The sequence below is a fragment of the Peromyscus maniculatus genome, chromosome 7 (assembly GCF_049852395.1).
Source record: "Peromyscus maniculatus bairdii isolate BWxNUB_F1_BW_parent chromosome 7, HU_Pman_BW_mat_3.1, whole genome shotgun sequence".
Taxonomy (NCBI): domain Eukaryota; kingdom Metazoa; phylum Chordata; class Mammalia; order Rodentia; family Cricetidae; genus Peromyscus; species Peromyscus maniculatus.
Genome location: NC_134858.1, coordinates 118981820 through 118999291, shown reverse-complemented (window position 1 = coordinate 118999291; position 17472 = coordinate 118981820). Strand labels below are relative to the sequence as shown.

Sequence of the window (17472 nt, the reverse complement as noted above, 5' to 3'; positions counted from 1 at the left end):
AATGCAGTAGCGTAAAAGGGAGCAGACTCTCGTTTACATGTTTAGATTCTCCTCCTCGGCAGGTTACTTCTGCACAGGCTGTTTCTCACTTCTGAGGATGGAGATTGTACTGTGGGACCTGCTGCATTTGCCTTGAGATAGTGAAGAACAGCCACGTTCATTCAAACAATGATAGTAGATTAGCTTCTGACAGGCTCTGACCATGAGTGCGGGGTCACAGGCTGCCGTCCTTCATAATGCGGACTGCTGTGCCATCTGCGTTGTTCTGTGAATTGGTTTCCCCACTAAGAACGACTGTGAGATTTCCCGTTCTGTTTTCACTCATGTAGTCAGGTCACAGAGGAGTGGGATTGTTGGGTCTTCAGGGTGTGGGTGGTGGTGTGAGACTGGCTTCCAACTTTCCATGTGACGTTCTCATTCATTGGTTGTAGTACCTGTGTCCCATCTTTGCACAGACCAGCAGGCCCTGCTGTTTTGTTTGGGTTTATGTAGCAGGAATCTTAAAAGGTCTTATTAATAAAATCAAACCTGAGCCAGGTATTGGGCTGAATGCTGGAAAATCAGAGAGACAGAAAGGCCACAGCCACCTCACCTCGCCAGTTCCTCAGCTGATCCTGTTCCCTCAGACTGGAAGCCTCTGAGTCCTCATCCAGAATGAATCTCAGCTGAACTGCTGCACAAAAGCCTGAAACCTTAACCAGCTAAAAGCTTCTAGTTCCTGGTCCTCACACCTTATATATCTTTCTGTTTTTGCCCTCACTTCCTGGGATTAAAGGCGTGAGTCACCATGACTGGCTGTTTCCAGTGTGGCCTTGATCTCACAGAGACCCAGAGGGATCTCTGCCTCTGGAATGCTAGGATGAAAGGTGAGAGTGCCACCATTTTCTGGCCTCTGTATCTAGTTGCTGTTCTGTCTCTGACCCCAGATAAGTTGATTAGGGTACACAATATTTTGGGGGAACACAATACCACCACATTTCCCCTTATTTTGTCTAAAATTTAAAAAAAGATTATAACTAATACAAGAAAAATTATATCCAATAAGTATATACAATATACACAGTCAAGATTACATTAATAATGTCTAGTCCATTAACATTTGACAGATTCAGACAAAAACTCCATTATATATATTAACAATGTCTAGTCCAGTAACATTTGATAAACTCAGACAAAAAATTTTCATTACTTATCTTATTTAAAACAAGTAGTTCCTTTTTAAAAGTATTTTTTCTTTTCATAATAGATTCAGTAATCTAACTTTTCTCATTTTTATATCTTCTCCATTTTTCTTTTCAGTGTAGATTTAGTGATCTACCCATTTATCCTATTATTTCTTTATCTTTTTTTTCAGAATAGACTCAATGATCTATCTCATATCTATAGGTTTAGACTAGCTGGGCATAAAGTGTTATCTCTTTTAAATGCCGTGTATCTGACGTCACTGGGGCTGAGTCATTCTGTGTGTCTGGGCTGTGCAGGCTTCTTCACTTTGGAGATTTCACTCTTCCTGTCTGCTGTCTAGTTCTTGGCCTTCCTCTTCACAGGGCTTTGTTTGGATGTATTTTACATGGCGATCCACCCTCAGTTCCCAGGACCGCAGACAGTCTTGTCAGGGCCTGTGCTCCTCACTTCGTTTAGGGGAGTGTGGTGCTTAACAGACAACCTGGCAGGATCTGGAATCAATGCAGACGGGCCTCTGGGTGTCCAGGAGGGGTTATCTAGATGAGGGGTTATCTAGATGAGGTCGGCTCATCTAGACCCACACGTGGGCAGCACATTCCTCAGGCAGCATCCTGGGCTCTACTTCCTGACTGTGGGTCATGTGAACAGCAGCCTCCAGTCCAGGCCCACTGTGAGGGACTGTACCCCCACACTGCTGCCCCAGATGACCTCTCCCATCCCACGTCACCTTTGGCCTTCCTCTCCGTCCTTTGATAGTGACTCTGCCGTGGACAGATTGGTGCCCAGTAGCCATTTTCTGCAGGAAGCTCTGAGCTACAGCTTCCTGTCCTTTCTTCCAGGTCATCGATTACATTCTGCCACCCTTGGTCTCCTTGGTTCAAAGTCAGAATGGTGAGTGAGACTATGGTACTGAGAATCCGGTGCACATTTCTTGGTTTTGGGTTTTGGAGATAACTTGGGGTGACCCGGTCCTCACCACCCTCCAGCCTTGCAAGAGTATGTTCGGTCAGGATGAGCACGTACCCCGTTCTTACTCACGTTCCTGCCATTCTTCATTCCAGTGGAGTGGAGACTCTTCAGCCTGCGGTTGCTCTCGGAGACTACAACCCTGCTGGTGAGCCAGGAGCCGGAGGATGGGGACGAAGAGGCCAGCTGTGACTCCAACAACAGTCTTCTGGTGCTCATCAGGGACGAGCTGCTCCCCCAGTAAGCACTGTGCCGCCCACTCACAAGGGGACGCTTTGTCCGGCTGGCCCGACACTGGGGTCAGCGCTCTATGTCCCTGTGTCTTTGCACATGCTTTCCTGGTCCTGTGCTGGGGGTCTCCACACAAGCCGTGGCTGTCCCACTGAGGAGGAGCCAGAAGAGTCTGGGCCCCACTTCAGAGCCTCTGTTGGGCGTTGTTTGCTGGGTACAGTACTCTGAGGCAACCTGAAAGATGTTCCTAGCTGGGGGCCGGTGGAGTGGTGGTTATGATTCAAGAACATGGACATGAGACTTCTGGCACACCTCAGCAATGAGAGTAATGGAGGCCAGTCTTCCCTTTCCCCAGACTCTTTCCGGAGGGCTCAGTAGCCTAGGTGAAGAGTATGAACGTGGACATGGCAGGGCCTGTTCTTCCTTCTTGTTCCTGCGTGGCTCACACAGCAAAGGCCACGCAGCAGATTCCCAGGAGCCCCCGGTGGGGGAGGGGAGTCCTCAGTTTGATCACACAATAATTTCTGTTTATGTCGAGAGGGTCTCTCTCTCTGTCACCCAGGTTTTCCTGGAACTTGCTATGACGTTATAGGCATGCAGACCACGCCTGCGCACGGCGCTAAAGAGAGGTCATTACAGGGTCAGATGTAAGACTGTGTATTTCATCACTGTGCATGCCTGGTTATGGCTTCCCTCAGGCCTGGGCTTGGTCTCAGTCAGATGAGCAGGCATTCCAGAAAGGCAGCCTTGCCCGAGGCATCCCCCTGTCTGTTCCCTGTCTGTGGCATGGAAGACAATTGTCACAGAAGAGGAGACAGGTGGATCATGTGACTTTACCCGTGGTGAGAGTTTGAAATGCCTTACAGAGAGTTAGATCCACTTGAAAACATAAAATCAAAATCTAACATTTCAAGTGGCTTAGGTCCCTGCCTGACTGGCTGAGCAAAATGCATGATGGGAAAGGGCTGATCTCCTCCAGCTGCAGGGCAGTGACAGGCCAGCTCTTTGTCATCGCTCACGTCCTGCAGCTTTTTGTGTTACAATTTCAGAACATCTAACTGAAGAAGTTGCTCATTTGTATTTGTGTGTGTGTGTGGGGGGGGGTGAGCACCTGTGTGGGGGTGAGTGCCTGGGTGTGTGAGTGAGTGCCTGGGTGTGTGGGTGAGTGTGTGTGTATGTGTGTGTGGGGTGAGTACCTGTGTGTGGGGAGGAGGTGAGCGCCTGTATGTGTGTATGTGTGTGTGTGGGTGGGTGGGTGCCTGTGTGTGTGTGGGGGGTTTTGGGGAGGGTGAGCACCTCTATGTGGGTGAGTTCCTGTGTGTGTGAGTGAGTGCCTGTGTGTGTATATATGTGTGTTTGTGTGAGTGAGCGCCTGTGTGTGTAGATGAGCACCTGTGTGTGTACATGTGTGTTTGTGTGGGTGAGAACTTGTGTGTGTGGGGGCGAGCACCTGTGTGTACAGACGTCAGAGGACAACTTTCAGAAGCCGATTCTCTCCTTCCACCATGTGCGTTCCAGGGCTGGATCTTGAGCGATCCATGGGGCTTGGCGGCAAGCACTTGAACCCAGTGAGCCTTCTTGCTGAACCTGCTGCTCAGCTTCGAACACTGCTGAGGTCTCGTTTGCAGATGGCCTCCTCTGAGGACTCTGGGAACCCTGCTTCCAGCCATGCAGCGCTGTTCCTCCTGGCTTTTCAGCTCCACACGGGTCACCACAGACCTGCTGGCGTGGGATGATGGCCGGGTGCTCTCCCTTAGTGCAGAGGCTTCCTCTGGCTTCTGTGGTGAAGCTCCTCAAGCCTGTTTGAGGGTGAATTGTAGATACAGGGTAGAAATCCAGGGCGGAGGTTGTAGATGCAGGGCAGAAATCCAGGGAGGAGGTTGTAGATGCAGGGTAGAAATCCAGGGAGGAGGTTGTAGATGCAGGGTAGAAATCCAGGGTGGAGGTTGTAGATACAGGGCAGAAATCCAGGGAGGAGTTTGTAGATGCAGGGTAGAAATCCAGGGAGGAGGTTGTAGATGGAGGGTAGAAGCCCAGGGCTTGGAACAGGCTAATAAAGTAGGGGCAGTGTTCATGTCGTTTCTGAGAATGGCTGGAGATTTTTCTAGGAATTTTAAAAGTTTGGATTTTTTTTCCTGATTGTGTGTGGATATGTGCATATGTGAGTGTGGGTGCCCAGAGAGGCCAGACTTGTGTCTTCCTTGAGATGGTTCTGGTACTGCCTTGTCATTCTCATGGATAAGCAGCCCCTCAGGGGTGGGGGGTCCTGCAGGGTTTTATTGTCTCAAAGAAGGCACCAAGGAAAGGGGCAGGGCATGCCCGTTCCCTGAGCCTTCAGCAGAAGCAAAGGCTGTGATGGAGGCAGGGCCCTGGCTGTCTCCTCCGTGTGAGGAGTGCGTGTCCTGCCTGCTGCAACCTCAGCTGTTTACGAGACTGCCGAGGGCGCCACCTGATGTCGTGGGAAGGCGTGGAACAGGACAGTTAAAGCATCTCTGTCCTTGACGCCGCAGTCTGGAGAGGCGTTCAAGGGACTGCGCAGGCCTAGGGGAAGGTCTGATGCTTGGCCTGACTTTGGTCACCTGCTACAGTTTGAGCTTTGTAGTTTATTTATGTATTTATTTGTAAGCAGTGTTGAGCATTGGAGGGGTCATACTGATAAACTGTGTTCGCAATGCCATTATAACAGAATGGCACGGCGTCCCTCTCCTGGGGAACATAAGCACAGCCTTTCTTCCTTTTTCATTTTTAAAAAATAATTCTGTTGTGACCTGTAAAATCTTCAGGGCCATAATGACTTCATAAATCATCAGGGCGCCATTCTTTAGAGCCCAGGGGAGGAACATACTCCTCCTCGCAGGTTAGAAGACATTTCCTTTGAGAATTTGGCCTTGAGATGGATTCCATCCCTGGCAACACACTGTAGGTTCGCTTAGCTGTTGCAGGCCTGCTGTCCAGCAATGGCCGTGACTTGCACTTTCTAATTCCTATTCCTGTGGCTCAGAAGACTCTGGAAAGAAGTTTCTTTGTTTCCCTCAGGCACAAGGATTCTGGGCCAGTGTGTAGCTCCACAGGGGAGTATAGAAGTAACCGTCTTATTAAATAAGAAATACAGAGCCGATGCAAAGATGAAAGTCCAAGAGATCAGAGCTAAGGGCCTTACCCTTCACTGCTGCAGCTATCCTCTTCAGCAAGAGAGCTACTTCCTGTGTGTTTGTCTGTATAAAGACTTTCTGTTCTGCCTTCTCATTGGTTGTAAACACAACCACATGACCTCCTTGTCACTGCCTGTCTGTACAGACCTCCAGGTCTTCTATGGTTGGTATTGAGATTAAAGGCGTGTGTCTCCATGCTGGCTGTATCCTTGACCACACAGAGATCTGCCTAGCTCTGCCTCACAAGTGCTGGGATTAAAGGCGTGCACCACGAACACCCAGCTCTGCTGTGGCTTACTATTAGCTCTGACCCCCAGGCAACTTTATTTATTAACATACAAATAAAATCACATTTCAGTACAAATAAAATACCACATAGGGGAGCCCATGCCCAACAAGTGCAGGAGGAGAGCGGTGCAGTGAGTCGGGCAGAGAAGGGCAGTGTCAGGGAGAGCACGAGCTCTTGCGGCTGCTGGACTGAGGGAACCTAAGTGTGGGATTCGTCGATCACCTTTGTCTTCCCCTTGCGGTTGAGCCGAGAGTCTTCACTGCCATCACGCTGTGGACAGAACTCATCATCCGTGGATATAACTCTGGGTACAGCCATGGGTTCGACACTGGGCCTCGGGACCACCAGGGAACCCAAATGTGGGGGGCGCCTCCTGCTCACTGGGCCCTTGCCGCCCGCACAGCTCAGTGTTGACTTTCCCTTGTCTCACGGAGTGGGTGTCACCGTCACACAGCCTCCCTGGTCTAACTTGTGTAAGCCTTGTCTCACAATTATGTGTGCTTTCCTCAGATGTTGGCATGCTACAACCGGGAGGGAAACTGAGTCATTTCTGGTGGTTTTATTCCTCAGGTATGAGCACATCCTCCTGGAGCCTGACCCAGTTCCGGCCTATGCTCTGAAGCTGCTGGTCGCCATGACGGAACACAACCCGGCTTTCACCAGGTACTAGGAGGCCAGCATTGCAGTTGCCAAGGGGGTCCCTGCTCTGTGCTGTCATCATTGGTGCGGTTGTGGCCCAAATTCACATGTTTTAATCCCTCACTTGAGTTTGTACCCATGGAATGGATGCTGCCTCAAAATGATGAAGCTTGGACACAGGGAGATGGCTTGGAGGACCTGAGTTAGAATCCTGGAAGTCACGTAGAACTCAGATTCATAGTATGGGTGTAGTCCCGGCACTCCCAGGGCCAAGAGAACCCCTGGAAGCCAGCAGGCCAGCAAGCTCAGTGTAGACATGGAAAAAACAGCAAAGACCCTGCTTGAAAGCAAGGCAGCAGAGGCCAGGACAAGCGGAGGTTGTCTTCTGAATGACACTTGTGGGGTGGTACATGTGTGGCGTATGTGGTATGAGCACACTGGCATACACAAGTGAACACATGCACATCTTTACACACACACACAACCCAAATGATAAACTCTTTAAAGGTAAAAAAAACTCAATACACAGCAACATTTTTTGTGTGTGTGCACGGTGGTCTTTGTTTTTTCTTTTTTGAGACAAGGTCTCACTCTGTAGTGGAGGCTGGCCTCTGACTCCCTGTCCCCAAGACTGGTGTTAAGCTGGCACCAATCTTGCCTGCAGACATGCACCACTGTGTCCAGATTATATGATTTTAAAATGTCAGGGTGCCATGCTCTGTAGTGAAGGGGCCATTCAGTCTTGGTTGGATTGTTGGTGGCTTTGCTACCGCCTGCTTGAACTGGTGTGACTTGGGGCAGGGGAGAACTCTGCAGCTGTTGAGAGCCCTGCAGACTGCAGGGCTCAGTGAGTTACTCACTGTACCCAGTCATGACAACTCGGAGTGCACCAAGCCTGCACCCCTTCCTTTGTCCGTTTTGAAGCTGCATCCCCAGTTTTTAGACCCTTCAGACTGAGCGCTCCATCCTCTCTTCCTAAAGCAGTTGAATTCTAAAGTTTCTCCCAACAGCCGTGGAATGGAGTGGAGATTCAAGACTGGTGTTCTTAGACATTCACATCGTGAACTTTCAAAGTCAGCTTCATCTGTCAACATGGGAAGGGGGACCCTCAACTGAGCACTTGCCTCCATCATATTAGCCTGGGGGTATATCGGTGGGGCATTTCTTGATTGCTGATTGAGGTAGGAGGTCTCAGCCCACTGTGAGCAGTGCCGTCCCCAGCAGGTGGCCTGGGCAGCAGAGGGAAGCCAGTGTGCAGCGTTCCACTGTGGTGTCAGCTTCAAACTCCTGCCTGAGTTCCTGCCCTGGCCTCTCTCCTTGATGGACAGTGACCTGTGAGGTGAACTTAACCCTTCCAGGTGCTTTGGTCATGGTGTTTATCAGCCGCAGAGGAGACAGGACAAGAACACACTGCCGTTCTTTCTGGTCATCGAGCTTCGGCCACCTCACTTACTGCTTTCTCATCTGTGCTGGGATCAAGGTGTGCCAGGCAAGGGCTCTGTCCCCACCTGCACACAGCGCAGCCTTCGTTCTCGTGAACTGGAGTCTCTTCCTGTACTGCAGGCTGACCTCAGACTCACAGCCTTCCCAGACAGACACCTGCTGCTGTGTCTGGTTCTTTAGTAACAATTGTTCCTAAGGCGGGTGTTCTGGACTCCATTTCTTCTATTCATCTCCATGCCCTAGAGAAGAAGGAACACAATGAGCCGCCACAGAACTGTCTATTTTGAAAATGATTACATCTAGGCTTAGAAGTTAACTCACTGGTTTTTTCCCCCTCTAAGCATTTTAAGAAGAGGAGTCAGTGAACTGATTTTTAGAATCATTTTGTTTTGATCTGTACAAGGAAATTTTAGAATATATTATCTCTGTCTTAAATTCTAACAGCAAAGCCACGAGGTTCTCTTTCTACCGCACCCCCTCACTGTCTGAATATGCCCCTCCCCAGTGCAGGAGCTGGCATTTTGGTGCGAGACCGTCCTGGACAGCTGTGACTGCATCAGTTACACACGCGCACATATCCTCAGGGAGATGTGTGTATGTCCTGAAGTGTTGTAACTTTGCATTGTGGTGGTCGATTTTTAAAAATTTAGACTATCTTTCCCTGTTTTCTTGAAAATTGATTTTTTTATTTATCAAAACACCTTGGTGCTCTTTGCACACCAGTGTGTATTTGTACTCTTGGTGATGTCTTTGCTAAACTAATACGTAAAAATTGGATTTCATTTTATTTGGCGTTCACCCAACTACTCATAATATTGAATCTTTTCCGTTTTTGTTTTCTATGTCTAATTAAAATAAAAGAGCTACATTGCAGGCTGTGTATGGTGATACACATCATTAACTCCAGCATTCTGGAGGCAGAAGCAGGTGGACCTTTGTGAGTTCCAGAGCAGCCTAGTCTATATAGTGAATTCCAAAAGAAGAAGAAAAAAAAGTTGAGCATTGCACAACCAAAAGCAAGTTGGGAAGGGAAGGTTTTTATCTACACTTCTACATCACTGTTCATCACTGGAGGAAGTCAGAACAGGAACTCACACAGGGCAGGAACCTGGAGGCAGGAGCTGAGGCAGAGACCATGGAGGGGAGCTGCTTACTGGCTTGCTCCTCATAGCTTGCTCAGCCTGCTTTCTTATAGAACCCAGGACCATCAGCCCAGGATTGACACCACCCACCATGGGCTGGGCCCTACCACATGAATCACTAATTAAGAAAACATCTTATGGTCAGATCGCATGGAGGCATTTTCTCAACTGAGGTCCCTTCCTCTCTGATGACTCTAGCTTGTGTCAAGTTGACACAAAACCGACCAGCACAAGCACTTGTGGGCTGGAGAGATGGCACAGTGATTAAGAGCTCTGACTTCTTTTCCAGAGGAGCTAAGCTCAATTCCCAGCACCCACATGACAGCTCACAACCATCTGTAATTTCAGTTCCAGGGGATATGATGCCCTCTTCTGGCCTCTGTGGGAACTGCATGCGCATGGTACACAGATGTACATGCAGGCAAACACCCATTTAAAAAAAAAAAAGAAAAGAAAAGAAAAAGAGCCACATCCCCTTCAGTCTTCACTTTGTAATGTTCCCCAGGGAAGTCCACAGGTTTCTCCCGAGTCAAGTGATTTTTAAAATGGGAAGCTTTTAAATTATAATTTACAGGACTTTATCTAAATATGAAATTAAATTATGACATAGCCATAATATAGGATAGTATAAAGTAGCCTAAAAGGGGAAAGGCACATTTTAAATACTAATACACAAAGTAGCTGAGTCATTTTATTAAATGAAGTAAGTTATTTACCCGCCTCGTTCATTGATTTACAGATTGATCGATTCATTCATTCTGCTTGAGAGATGATGGCACTGTGTGGCCCAGACTGGCCTTAGATTTGTAGCACACTCCTGCCTCAGTCTCTGAGACTGCAGGTGTACATGCCTAGCGCCCTCACCCCCGCCAGGAGAGTGCTCAGACCTTGACAACATTCTGAGACTCTGGGGTTAAGAGCAAAGTGTTGAACACCATGTCTTCCTGTTACCTTTACTGAGATCCCGTGTGCATTCAGCAGCTCTGAGGGGAGGGGAGGCGTCGTAAGTGTGTAGCTAGACTTTGGGTTTCGATTTTATTCCCAGAATTTTTTTTTTCTTAAATACACTTTGAGTAGAATGTTTAGCGATTATATTTCTGGTTTTTTTTTTTTTGTTTGTTTGTTTTTGTTTTTTGACACTCATATAGCCAAGGCTGTTCTTGAACTTGGTATGTAGCTGTGGCAAACCTTAAACTTCTGATCCTCCTGTGTGCACTTCTTGGACAGAGCGAACAGTACAGCTCTGAATATTCCATCTGCACTTCACAGATCCCTTTCTGGAGAAAATGCTTATCTTTTAGACTTGAAGATATGGTTAACAACATGGGCTGTTTGTCACACATGGGCAGATAGAATCCTTTCCTCAAAGGGTCTGAGCTGGTGGTTCCCTAGTGTGTCTCTAGGAACTCTGTTCATAGTCAGATCCTCAGCCACACCCAGGCCAGCTCCGCTGCAGTAATTGCTGCTTCCGAGGAGCTCTATGAACCAGCCTAGGCCTGCTGGCTGCGGCCTCTGCACCAGCTGTGCACCAGCCAGCATTAGGGGTCTTCTAGGTGTTTGTCACCCTGACACGTGGAAGTGAGTGGCGTTGCTTGCCGGTTTTATTGCAGTGTGGTGGCTGGTCATATCTTGTTCTGTTGTCTCCTTTGTGTCCAAATGGGATTCAACAAATCTTCTGTTTCTATTCGGACCTCGTGCCAGGGCTGTCACCCACAGGCCCTGTGGCAAGTGTCTGCGGTCTCATTCTGCTTTGAGTGACTTGGTGGCCATGGGTTTGTGTAGATGCATGTCACAAGAAGCATTCTGTTCTGTGCACACATGTTTCTTGTCAAAGCATAACCAGGAGTCATTGTAATCAACATACTTATTGGACCATCACTGTCAGTTCTCAGAGGATCATATATCGTGCCTGCATTGAGAACCAAATAATTGTTGGGGTTTTAAAGTACCCTGTGTCACATGAAGCATTATCTTAAACATTTTTTATTACATTTTACTTTCCATATGTATATACATGTGCACACATGTGGACATGAGAGGACTGACTCTCTCCTTCTACTCTGTGGGTCCCAGGGATTGAACTCAGATCCTCAGGCTTGTCTGCAAGCACCATCCATTGCCTGCTAAACTGTCTTGTTGATCCCCCACATCATTTTTAAAATTTTACTTTATAGAATTTTTAGTGGGTAAAGCAACCCTTAAAAGCTTGGTATTAGTACTATTGAGGATTTATTTTACCCACTTCTAAAGAGAAATAAGTACATGATTATGGCGGTTTGAACGAGAATGACTCTCTTTCCCAGGTTCATATGTTTGCATGCTTGGTCCACAGTTAGTGGAACTGTTGGGGAAGGACTAGGAGGTGTGTCCCTAGGGGTGGGCTCTGAGATTTCAAAAGGATGTAAAGCTCTCAGCTACTGCTCCAGCACTGTGATGATAATGGACTGACCTCTAAAACTGTAAGCAGTCCCCCGATTAAATGCTTTCTTTTATAATAATTTTCTTGGTCATGGTGCCTCTTCACAGCAATAGAACAGTAGCTAGGAAATGATCAAATCCACATTCTAATGTGCTGTGGCTTGAGTGTTCTCAAAGCCCCTGTACTGGGACTGCCCAGTGCAGCTGTGGGAGGCTGGACCTCCGGGAGATGCTTGAGTCACTAGGTGGGTCTGAGTGCCTTCTCTTTGTGGGACATCGGCCCCTTTTCTGTCCACCCTCTTCCATTCTGCCTCGTACCACTCTCTGGGCCTGGAATCTAGGCCCTCGCTAGCTGTGGCCACCTGTGCTGGGCTTCCCAGTCTCTCACACTGTAAGCCCAGATAAACCTCTTTCCTTTGTTAATCACCCAACATGGGTGTGCTGTCATGGCAACATAGGGTGGACCGGGACGTGAGTGATGGGTTTGTTTTATTTGTTTAGCACTGTTGCTCTGGCAAGACTCACTTATAATTGAGTTCCTAACAGAAAGGTAAACTGTTTTCCACAGCAGCTCTTTCTACTGTTGGAAGGCATGAGCAGAGTCCCCAGGGCCCTGTCCTTTGCTTCCTAAATTTACAGCAGGTTGCAGCAAGCTGTCCCTCTGAAAGAGCGATGCTCCTGTAGTCTGTTCGCCTTGTGGGCCGATTAGCTCTCCGCTGCCGTCCTGGGCAGGGATGGTGCATTTTAATCTGAGTCCTTTTGCAGCAGAATTGAACTTTTTCCAGAATCATGGCGAGGTCATTTATGTTGTATATCTAAGAGGAAATATCATTTCAGTTTGTTCAAAATGTTAATGGCTCTTTGTTTTATGGCAAGATTCATAAAAATGCTTTTTAGAAAAATGAAACTTGAGGATCTTATAAATGAAGCCCTCGGGAATCAGTGGTGTGCCCTTCAGGAAAACACTCGGCCCTGCTCCCTGGTGCACTCAGTGACGTGTGCCTGTAGTCTCGAGGGTGGGGTGGGGTGGGGGTGCGGCAGGAGGGTGGGCTGTGATGGCTGCCAGTCTCCAGCCGACCGCCTTCCGTCGTTGGTTGAGTCTGTGACTCATTGTCTCACATCTAGTCAGCAGCTGCCAGTGATGGAAAATGATGACAGAGGCCAGGGAAACGCTCCCAAGGGCGCAGCGGGCAGACCTTCAATAGGCCTTAGTTCCTTTGAGGTGGGGGTCTCCCTACGTAGCCGAGGCTGGACTCTACCTGCGTGGAGATCCTCCTGCTTGGAGCTAGGTGGCCTCTGAGCTTTCTGCTCATGGATGGTAAGAAATTGTTTATCCTGGAACCGAATCTGAGTGACCATGGCCAGAACCCAGAGTTAGATACTCCTGAAGACCAAGTTCCAACTTGGTAACTGTGTCAGCAAGTTTTCATAGTGACAGAACAAGGGGGGGGGGTCATAAGTCAAGGCAAGTCAAATACACCGGGGGAAGGGCCTGTGACAGGGAGCGGGAGATCTCCACTCCAGACGGTAGGCGCTGTGGTGGTGGAGCTAGTGGTCTGTTTGTGCATTCTTAAGGATTTACCTCAGGGTTGCAGGATGTTAGGTCAGACAGGTGTGTGTTAATAAGATTGGGCTTTGTTTTGGTGTGTTATGTTGACAGATGGTTCACAGGCTGCCTTGTGACCATGACTAGGTCATGGACTGTACTTCTAATATTTCCTAAGAACTGCCAGCCTGTGTGTGCTCAGCAAACTTAATTCTGTCTTGAGTATCAGAAGCAATGATTTTGTAATTATTTACAAAAAACATATAGAGAAGCACGAAGATATTTTATTTTTGTTAACTTTGTCACATCTGAGTCCAGCCCACTTCATAGAGAAAGGTACCTTGCAGGCTTATGAAGCATCTTTTTCACATCTACTCCCAAAGCCAGGAACGGCCCCAGGTTAGAAGTGAAGTGAGCTTCACCTAAGATTCCGTTAGATGATCATGTCAGACATGGGGGTGGGTGGGTGGAGGGAGAGAACGGTCCCCTGGATGTCGTCATCTGACCTCGTGCGCGGGCACGCGCGCACGCACACACACACACACACACACACACACACACACACACACACACACAGTGTGATGTGACAGAGAGAGGGTATGTAATCAGTGATGGGAAGAGGAACGGATAAAGGGGTGTGTGGCCCCAAGTGTGCCTTCGGGGTACAGTGGAGGGAGACTTGGAGCAGAAGCAAGAACTGCATGGGTAGGTTGGTGGCAGGGTCCCCCATCTGAGCTCTGGTCCTGCATGGCAGCCCAGGGGGGCTGCGAGCACGTTTAGAATGGGCCTGTGCTACACTGGCTGCAAATTCCTTGCACCGGGAGCTGGCCTGGCCAGCAGTGCGATTTCACTATGGGATCCTTTCTCACTGTTCTCTTTCAGCAGAGACAGGAAGTCAAGGTCATGTGAACACTGAGCAACGTCACTCCGGGCCAGAAGTGGATGACATATTTGGTGTGTGGTTTACAAGGAAACCACCTAAGAGTTGTTTGTAGATGAGGGCTGCAGCTGTGGCTGAGTGGGTAGAGTGCTTGCCTAGCCGCAGGTTCAATCGTCGATGCTTTAGGAGGAGTTTGTTGTAGACAGTGACTGACAGTGAGTCTCCAGGCATGGAACTGTCCAGGGTAAGGCAGCATCTTTGATAGGGTGGGGCCTGATGGGAACTTGAAGGTGACTGGATGTGGGATTCTCCACGATCTTGCTGGTCTGCCCCCACTGTCACTGTTTTTTCTGCCGTCAGCCAGCTCCCCAAGGAAGCCCGGATGTGCCCCGAGTTCTATCCTCGGTCCTCTCCAAACTGACTCATTGCTCAGACCCCCTCTCCTCCTCATTTACCTAGAGCTCAGTGTCAGTATCTGTGAACGCTGAAGTTCAGCTGTCACAGCTCAGTGTTGGTGCTTCCTCTGTGGAGGGGAGGGGTTAACTACTCCTGAGTCTCTGTGAGGACTGAGGGAGAGGCCTCCACCCACGGGAGCTCTGGCGAGTGAGCAGCTCACTGTACTGTGATTAAACCCTGCACCCTGTGCATGCTAGGCAAGTGCTCCCCCTGAGCTGTGCCCCAGTCCTGAGAACAGTCATAATTTGCTGATGGAACAACTGGATCCCAAACCTGTTTTCTTTTTCTACCAGTCTCACGAGAGCCCAAATCATCAACGTAAAGATGGGAAGTTATGAATAACGCAGTTTTCCTAATCTTCCCACCTCATAGGCCTCAGCAGCTGGCGATGGTCTCAGGCTTTGTCTGTGTTCTCTGTCCCCACCCCTCAGATCCACAGTACCACGCATGCTCCCTGCACAGCAGGCTGGGTCCACTGCAGTGTTTATGTATGGAAACCGAAAATTGAACTTCATGTATTAAAAGTAGTCACCTTTTGATTACCTTCAGCCCTTTAAAAAGCTAACCACAGTTTTCAGCCCCTGAGCCATACAAATAGAGGCTGCAGGAATATGAAATAGAAATTCAGCTGTATATGATAAAGCTACACCTAAAGGATCAAGGAATCCTTCTGGAGGAGAGGCCAAATATCAAGGAATATTTGGTGTTATTCGACTTTTAATATATCAGCTGTCTCCTGCTATGAATTTCATGTGCACTCATAACTTTCCCAAGAACTTTTAACAGTGTATTTTACCTGAAATTCTTCTCAAGCATCCTAGGCCAAAATGGCAAACAGACCAACTGCCATCTCCTGAATTAAGGTGAACACCTTACGGAGACATCGAGACATTGCCTGTCTCCTCGGCAAACCTTTGCTTCTTGTGCAAACCAAGCTCAGGCCCTCCTCTGTCTCACAGCCCAAATGGCCTTCCAGAGCAGTTGCTCAGAACAGAAGAGTTTTTTGCATGCCAGGTGCAGTGTAGCTATGAGGCGGGTTTCCTTGCTCTGAGCAGAGTCACCCGCCCTGCCAGTGTATGGCGCATAGAAAAGCAGAGGCAGTTTTGTCTTAGTGACTTATAGACTCTTTCACCTAACCACCTGTAAGACAGACTTGTGACGTTTCACCTAACCACCTGTAAGATAGACTCGTGGCGTTTCACCTAACCACCTGTAAGACAGACTCGTGACGTTTCACCTAACCACCTGTAAGCTAGACTCATGATGTTTCACCTAACCACCTGTAAGACAGACTCGTGACGTTTCACCTAACCACCTGTAAGCTAGACTCGTGACGTTTCACCTAACCACCTGTAAGATAGACTCGTGACGTTTCACCTAATCACCTGTAAGAATGTATTTTGAGCACATAAATTCCCTTTCTGACTTATTCCTTATCTGACCCCACCTCCTCTATTCACTCCCTTTTTGGGTTGCAAATGAAGCTGGCTATCCAGGCTCTTGTAGGGACCTTGGAAGCTTTGCTTGGGATTGCTAAGAGTCAGGCTGCTGGTAGGCTGAGACCAATTCTGGAGGAGGAAGGGAAGGAACCAAGATGGGGAAGAAAGAGGATGAAGATGACGACAGATGGAAAAGAGTTAGAGCTGTGAGAGGACAGGAGGAGAAGGCACGGAGAAGAGCTAAGTATAAGAACAGAATTGAAGCTGTGTAGATAGAATTTAATCTCAGAGGAATAAAGTAGATGGACGGAAGAGCACAGTGTACTTAGATCCCTGCCCCCCCCCCATTTTAAAAATGTGTGTGTGTGTGTGTGTGGGTGCATGTGCTACGTGAGTTACATTCACAGTATGAGTGCAGCACCCACAGAGGCGGATGCTGGATCCCCGGGAGCTGGAGTTACAGGCAGTTGGGAGCCAACTGATGTGGATGCTGAGAACCAAACCTGGGTCCTCTGCGAGAGCGGTGCAGGATCTTCGCCACCGAGCCGTCTCTCCGGGTCCGTGGGTTTTTTTAACTCCCTTCTTTTGAAGGAACAACTGTGTGTCGAGCCTTCCAGGTCCCCCTGGGACCTCCAGTCCCTCTGCATCTCTCCGCCTCTCTCTCTGAGCTGCCTTTTGCTTTTGTTTTATTTTTCTCCACCCTTGTCACACTGATGTGATTGATCTGCCTTTCTTCCCTTCTGCTGCCCTCTGTACCGTGAGTTGCCTGTCCCCCTCTGGTCCTCCTGCAGTCCCTGTCTTGGGGATGGGGTGCTGTCCTACACTGCTGGGGTTCAGACCTCAGTCCAAACACTTGTTTATCATTCTTGTTTGTGCCTCGACCTCTTCTCTGCAGAGCAGAGGACTCGGAGCCTTCCACTGACGTCATCGCTGTTGGCTGTTCTCCAGGGTCCTCACTCCATCCTTGGAACAGCAGAATCCCTCTGTGGCCCTTCTGTAGGCCTCACTGTATCGATCTGCCTTAGCATTTGTGACGGTCAGTGCATCCCTCATGCATTCTGCGCACAGCACATGGGAGGCACTATTTTCATGCTTGTTGAGAAAAGGCAGAAATTTAGCCTGACCACAAGTGCAAGTGGATTCCAAACCCCAAACTCCAAAAATTTCATGAAGTAAATGGAACTAAAAAAGGAAATGAACAGCTTGTTAAACTGAAAATATGTTGGAAAGTGTTCATTATCTCAGTTACAGTTACTCACTTATTATTGTTGGGTTTGTATCTAGAGATGAGGGGAAATGCTGGCAGTGTGTACAGCTTGGGGATTTGCCCCTGGTCTTTGCCCTTGCTGATCCTTAGTCTTGCTGATACTGTGTTTCTGTTCAGTGCCTTCTCTTACCCTGGGATGTGGGACATGCCCATGCCCATGTTTCCTGGGAGCAATAGTCCCTGTTGCAGACTGTAATGGAGTCACAAGTCAGAGGAGAAGGTTGCCTGCTGCAGAGCCCAGGTCCAGGAAGAGGATGAGCACGGAGCTCATAAAGAGTGGCTTTGGACCCAGACAGAGCTCAGTGCACCTGGATATGATGTGGCTGGTGAGCCAGGGCCTCAGCTAAGGACCTGTGTGGGGACAGCTCATGAAGATCCCAAAGGTGCACGGGTCTGGTGTCTAGGGGTTACTCGGGTGC

General features: G+C 48.7%; 1 protein-coding gene across 12 annotated transcripts in view; it reads left to right on the top strand.

Annotated features, from left to right (window-relative positions):
- The window catches only part of Ulk4 (unc-51 like kinase 4), a 307398-nt gene that overhangs the window by 109381 nt on the left and 180545 nt on the right, over nt 1-17472 (top strand). For all 12 annotated transcript variants that reach the window (XM_076577412.1, XM_076577414.1, XM_076577409.1 and 9 more), the window contains 3 exons: nt 2025-2076; nt 2247-2391; nt 6394-6486. In XM_076577412.1, coding sequence (XP_076433527.1) covers nt 2025-2076; nt 2247-2391; nt 6394-6486 — 290 coding nt within the window. The remainder of the gene's footprint in view (nt 1-2024; nt 2077-2246; nt 2392-6393; nt 6487-17472) is intronic.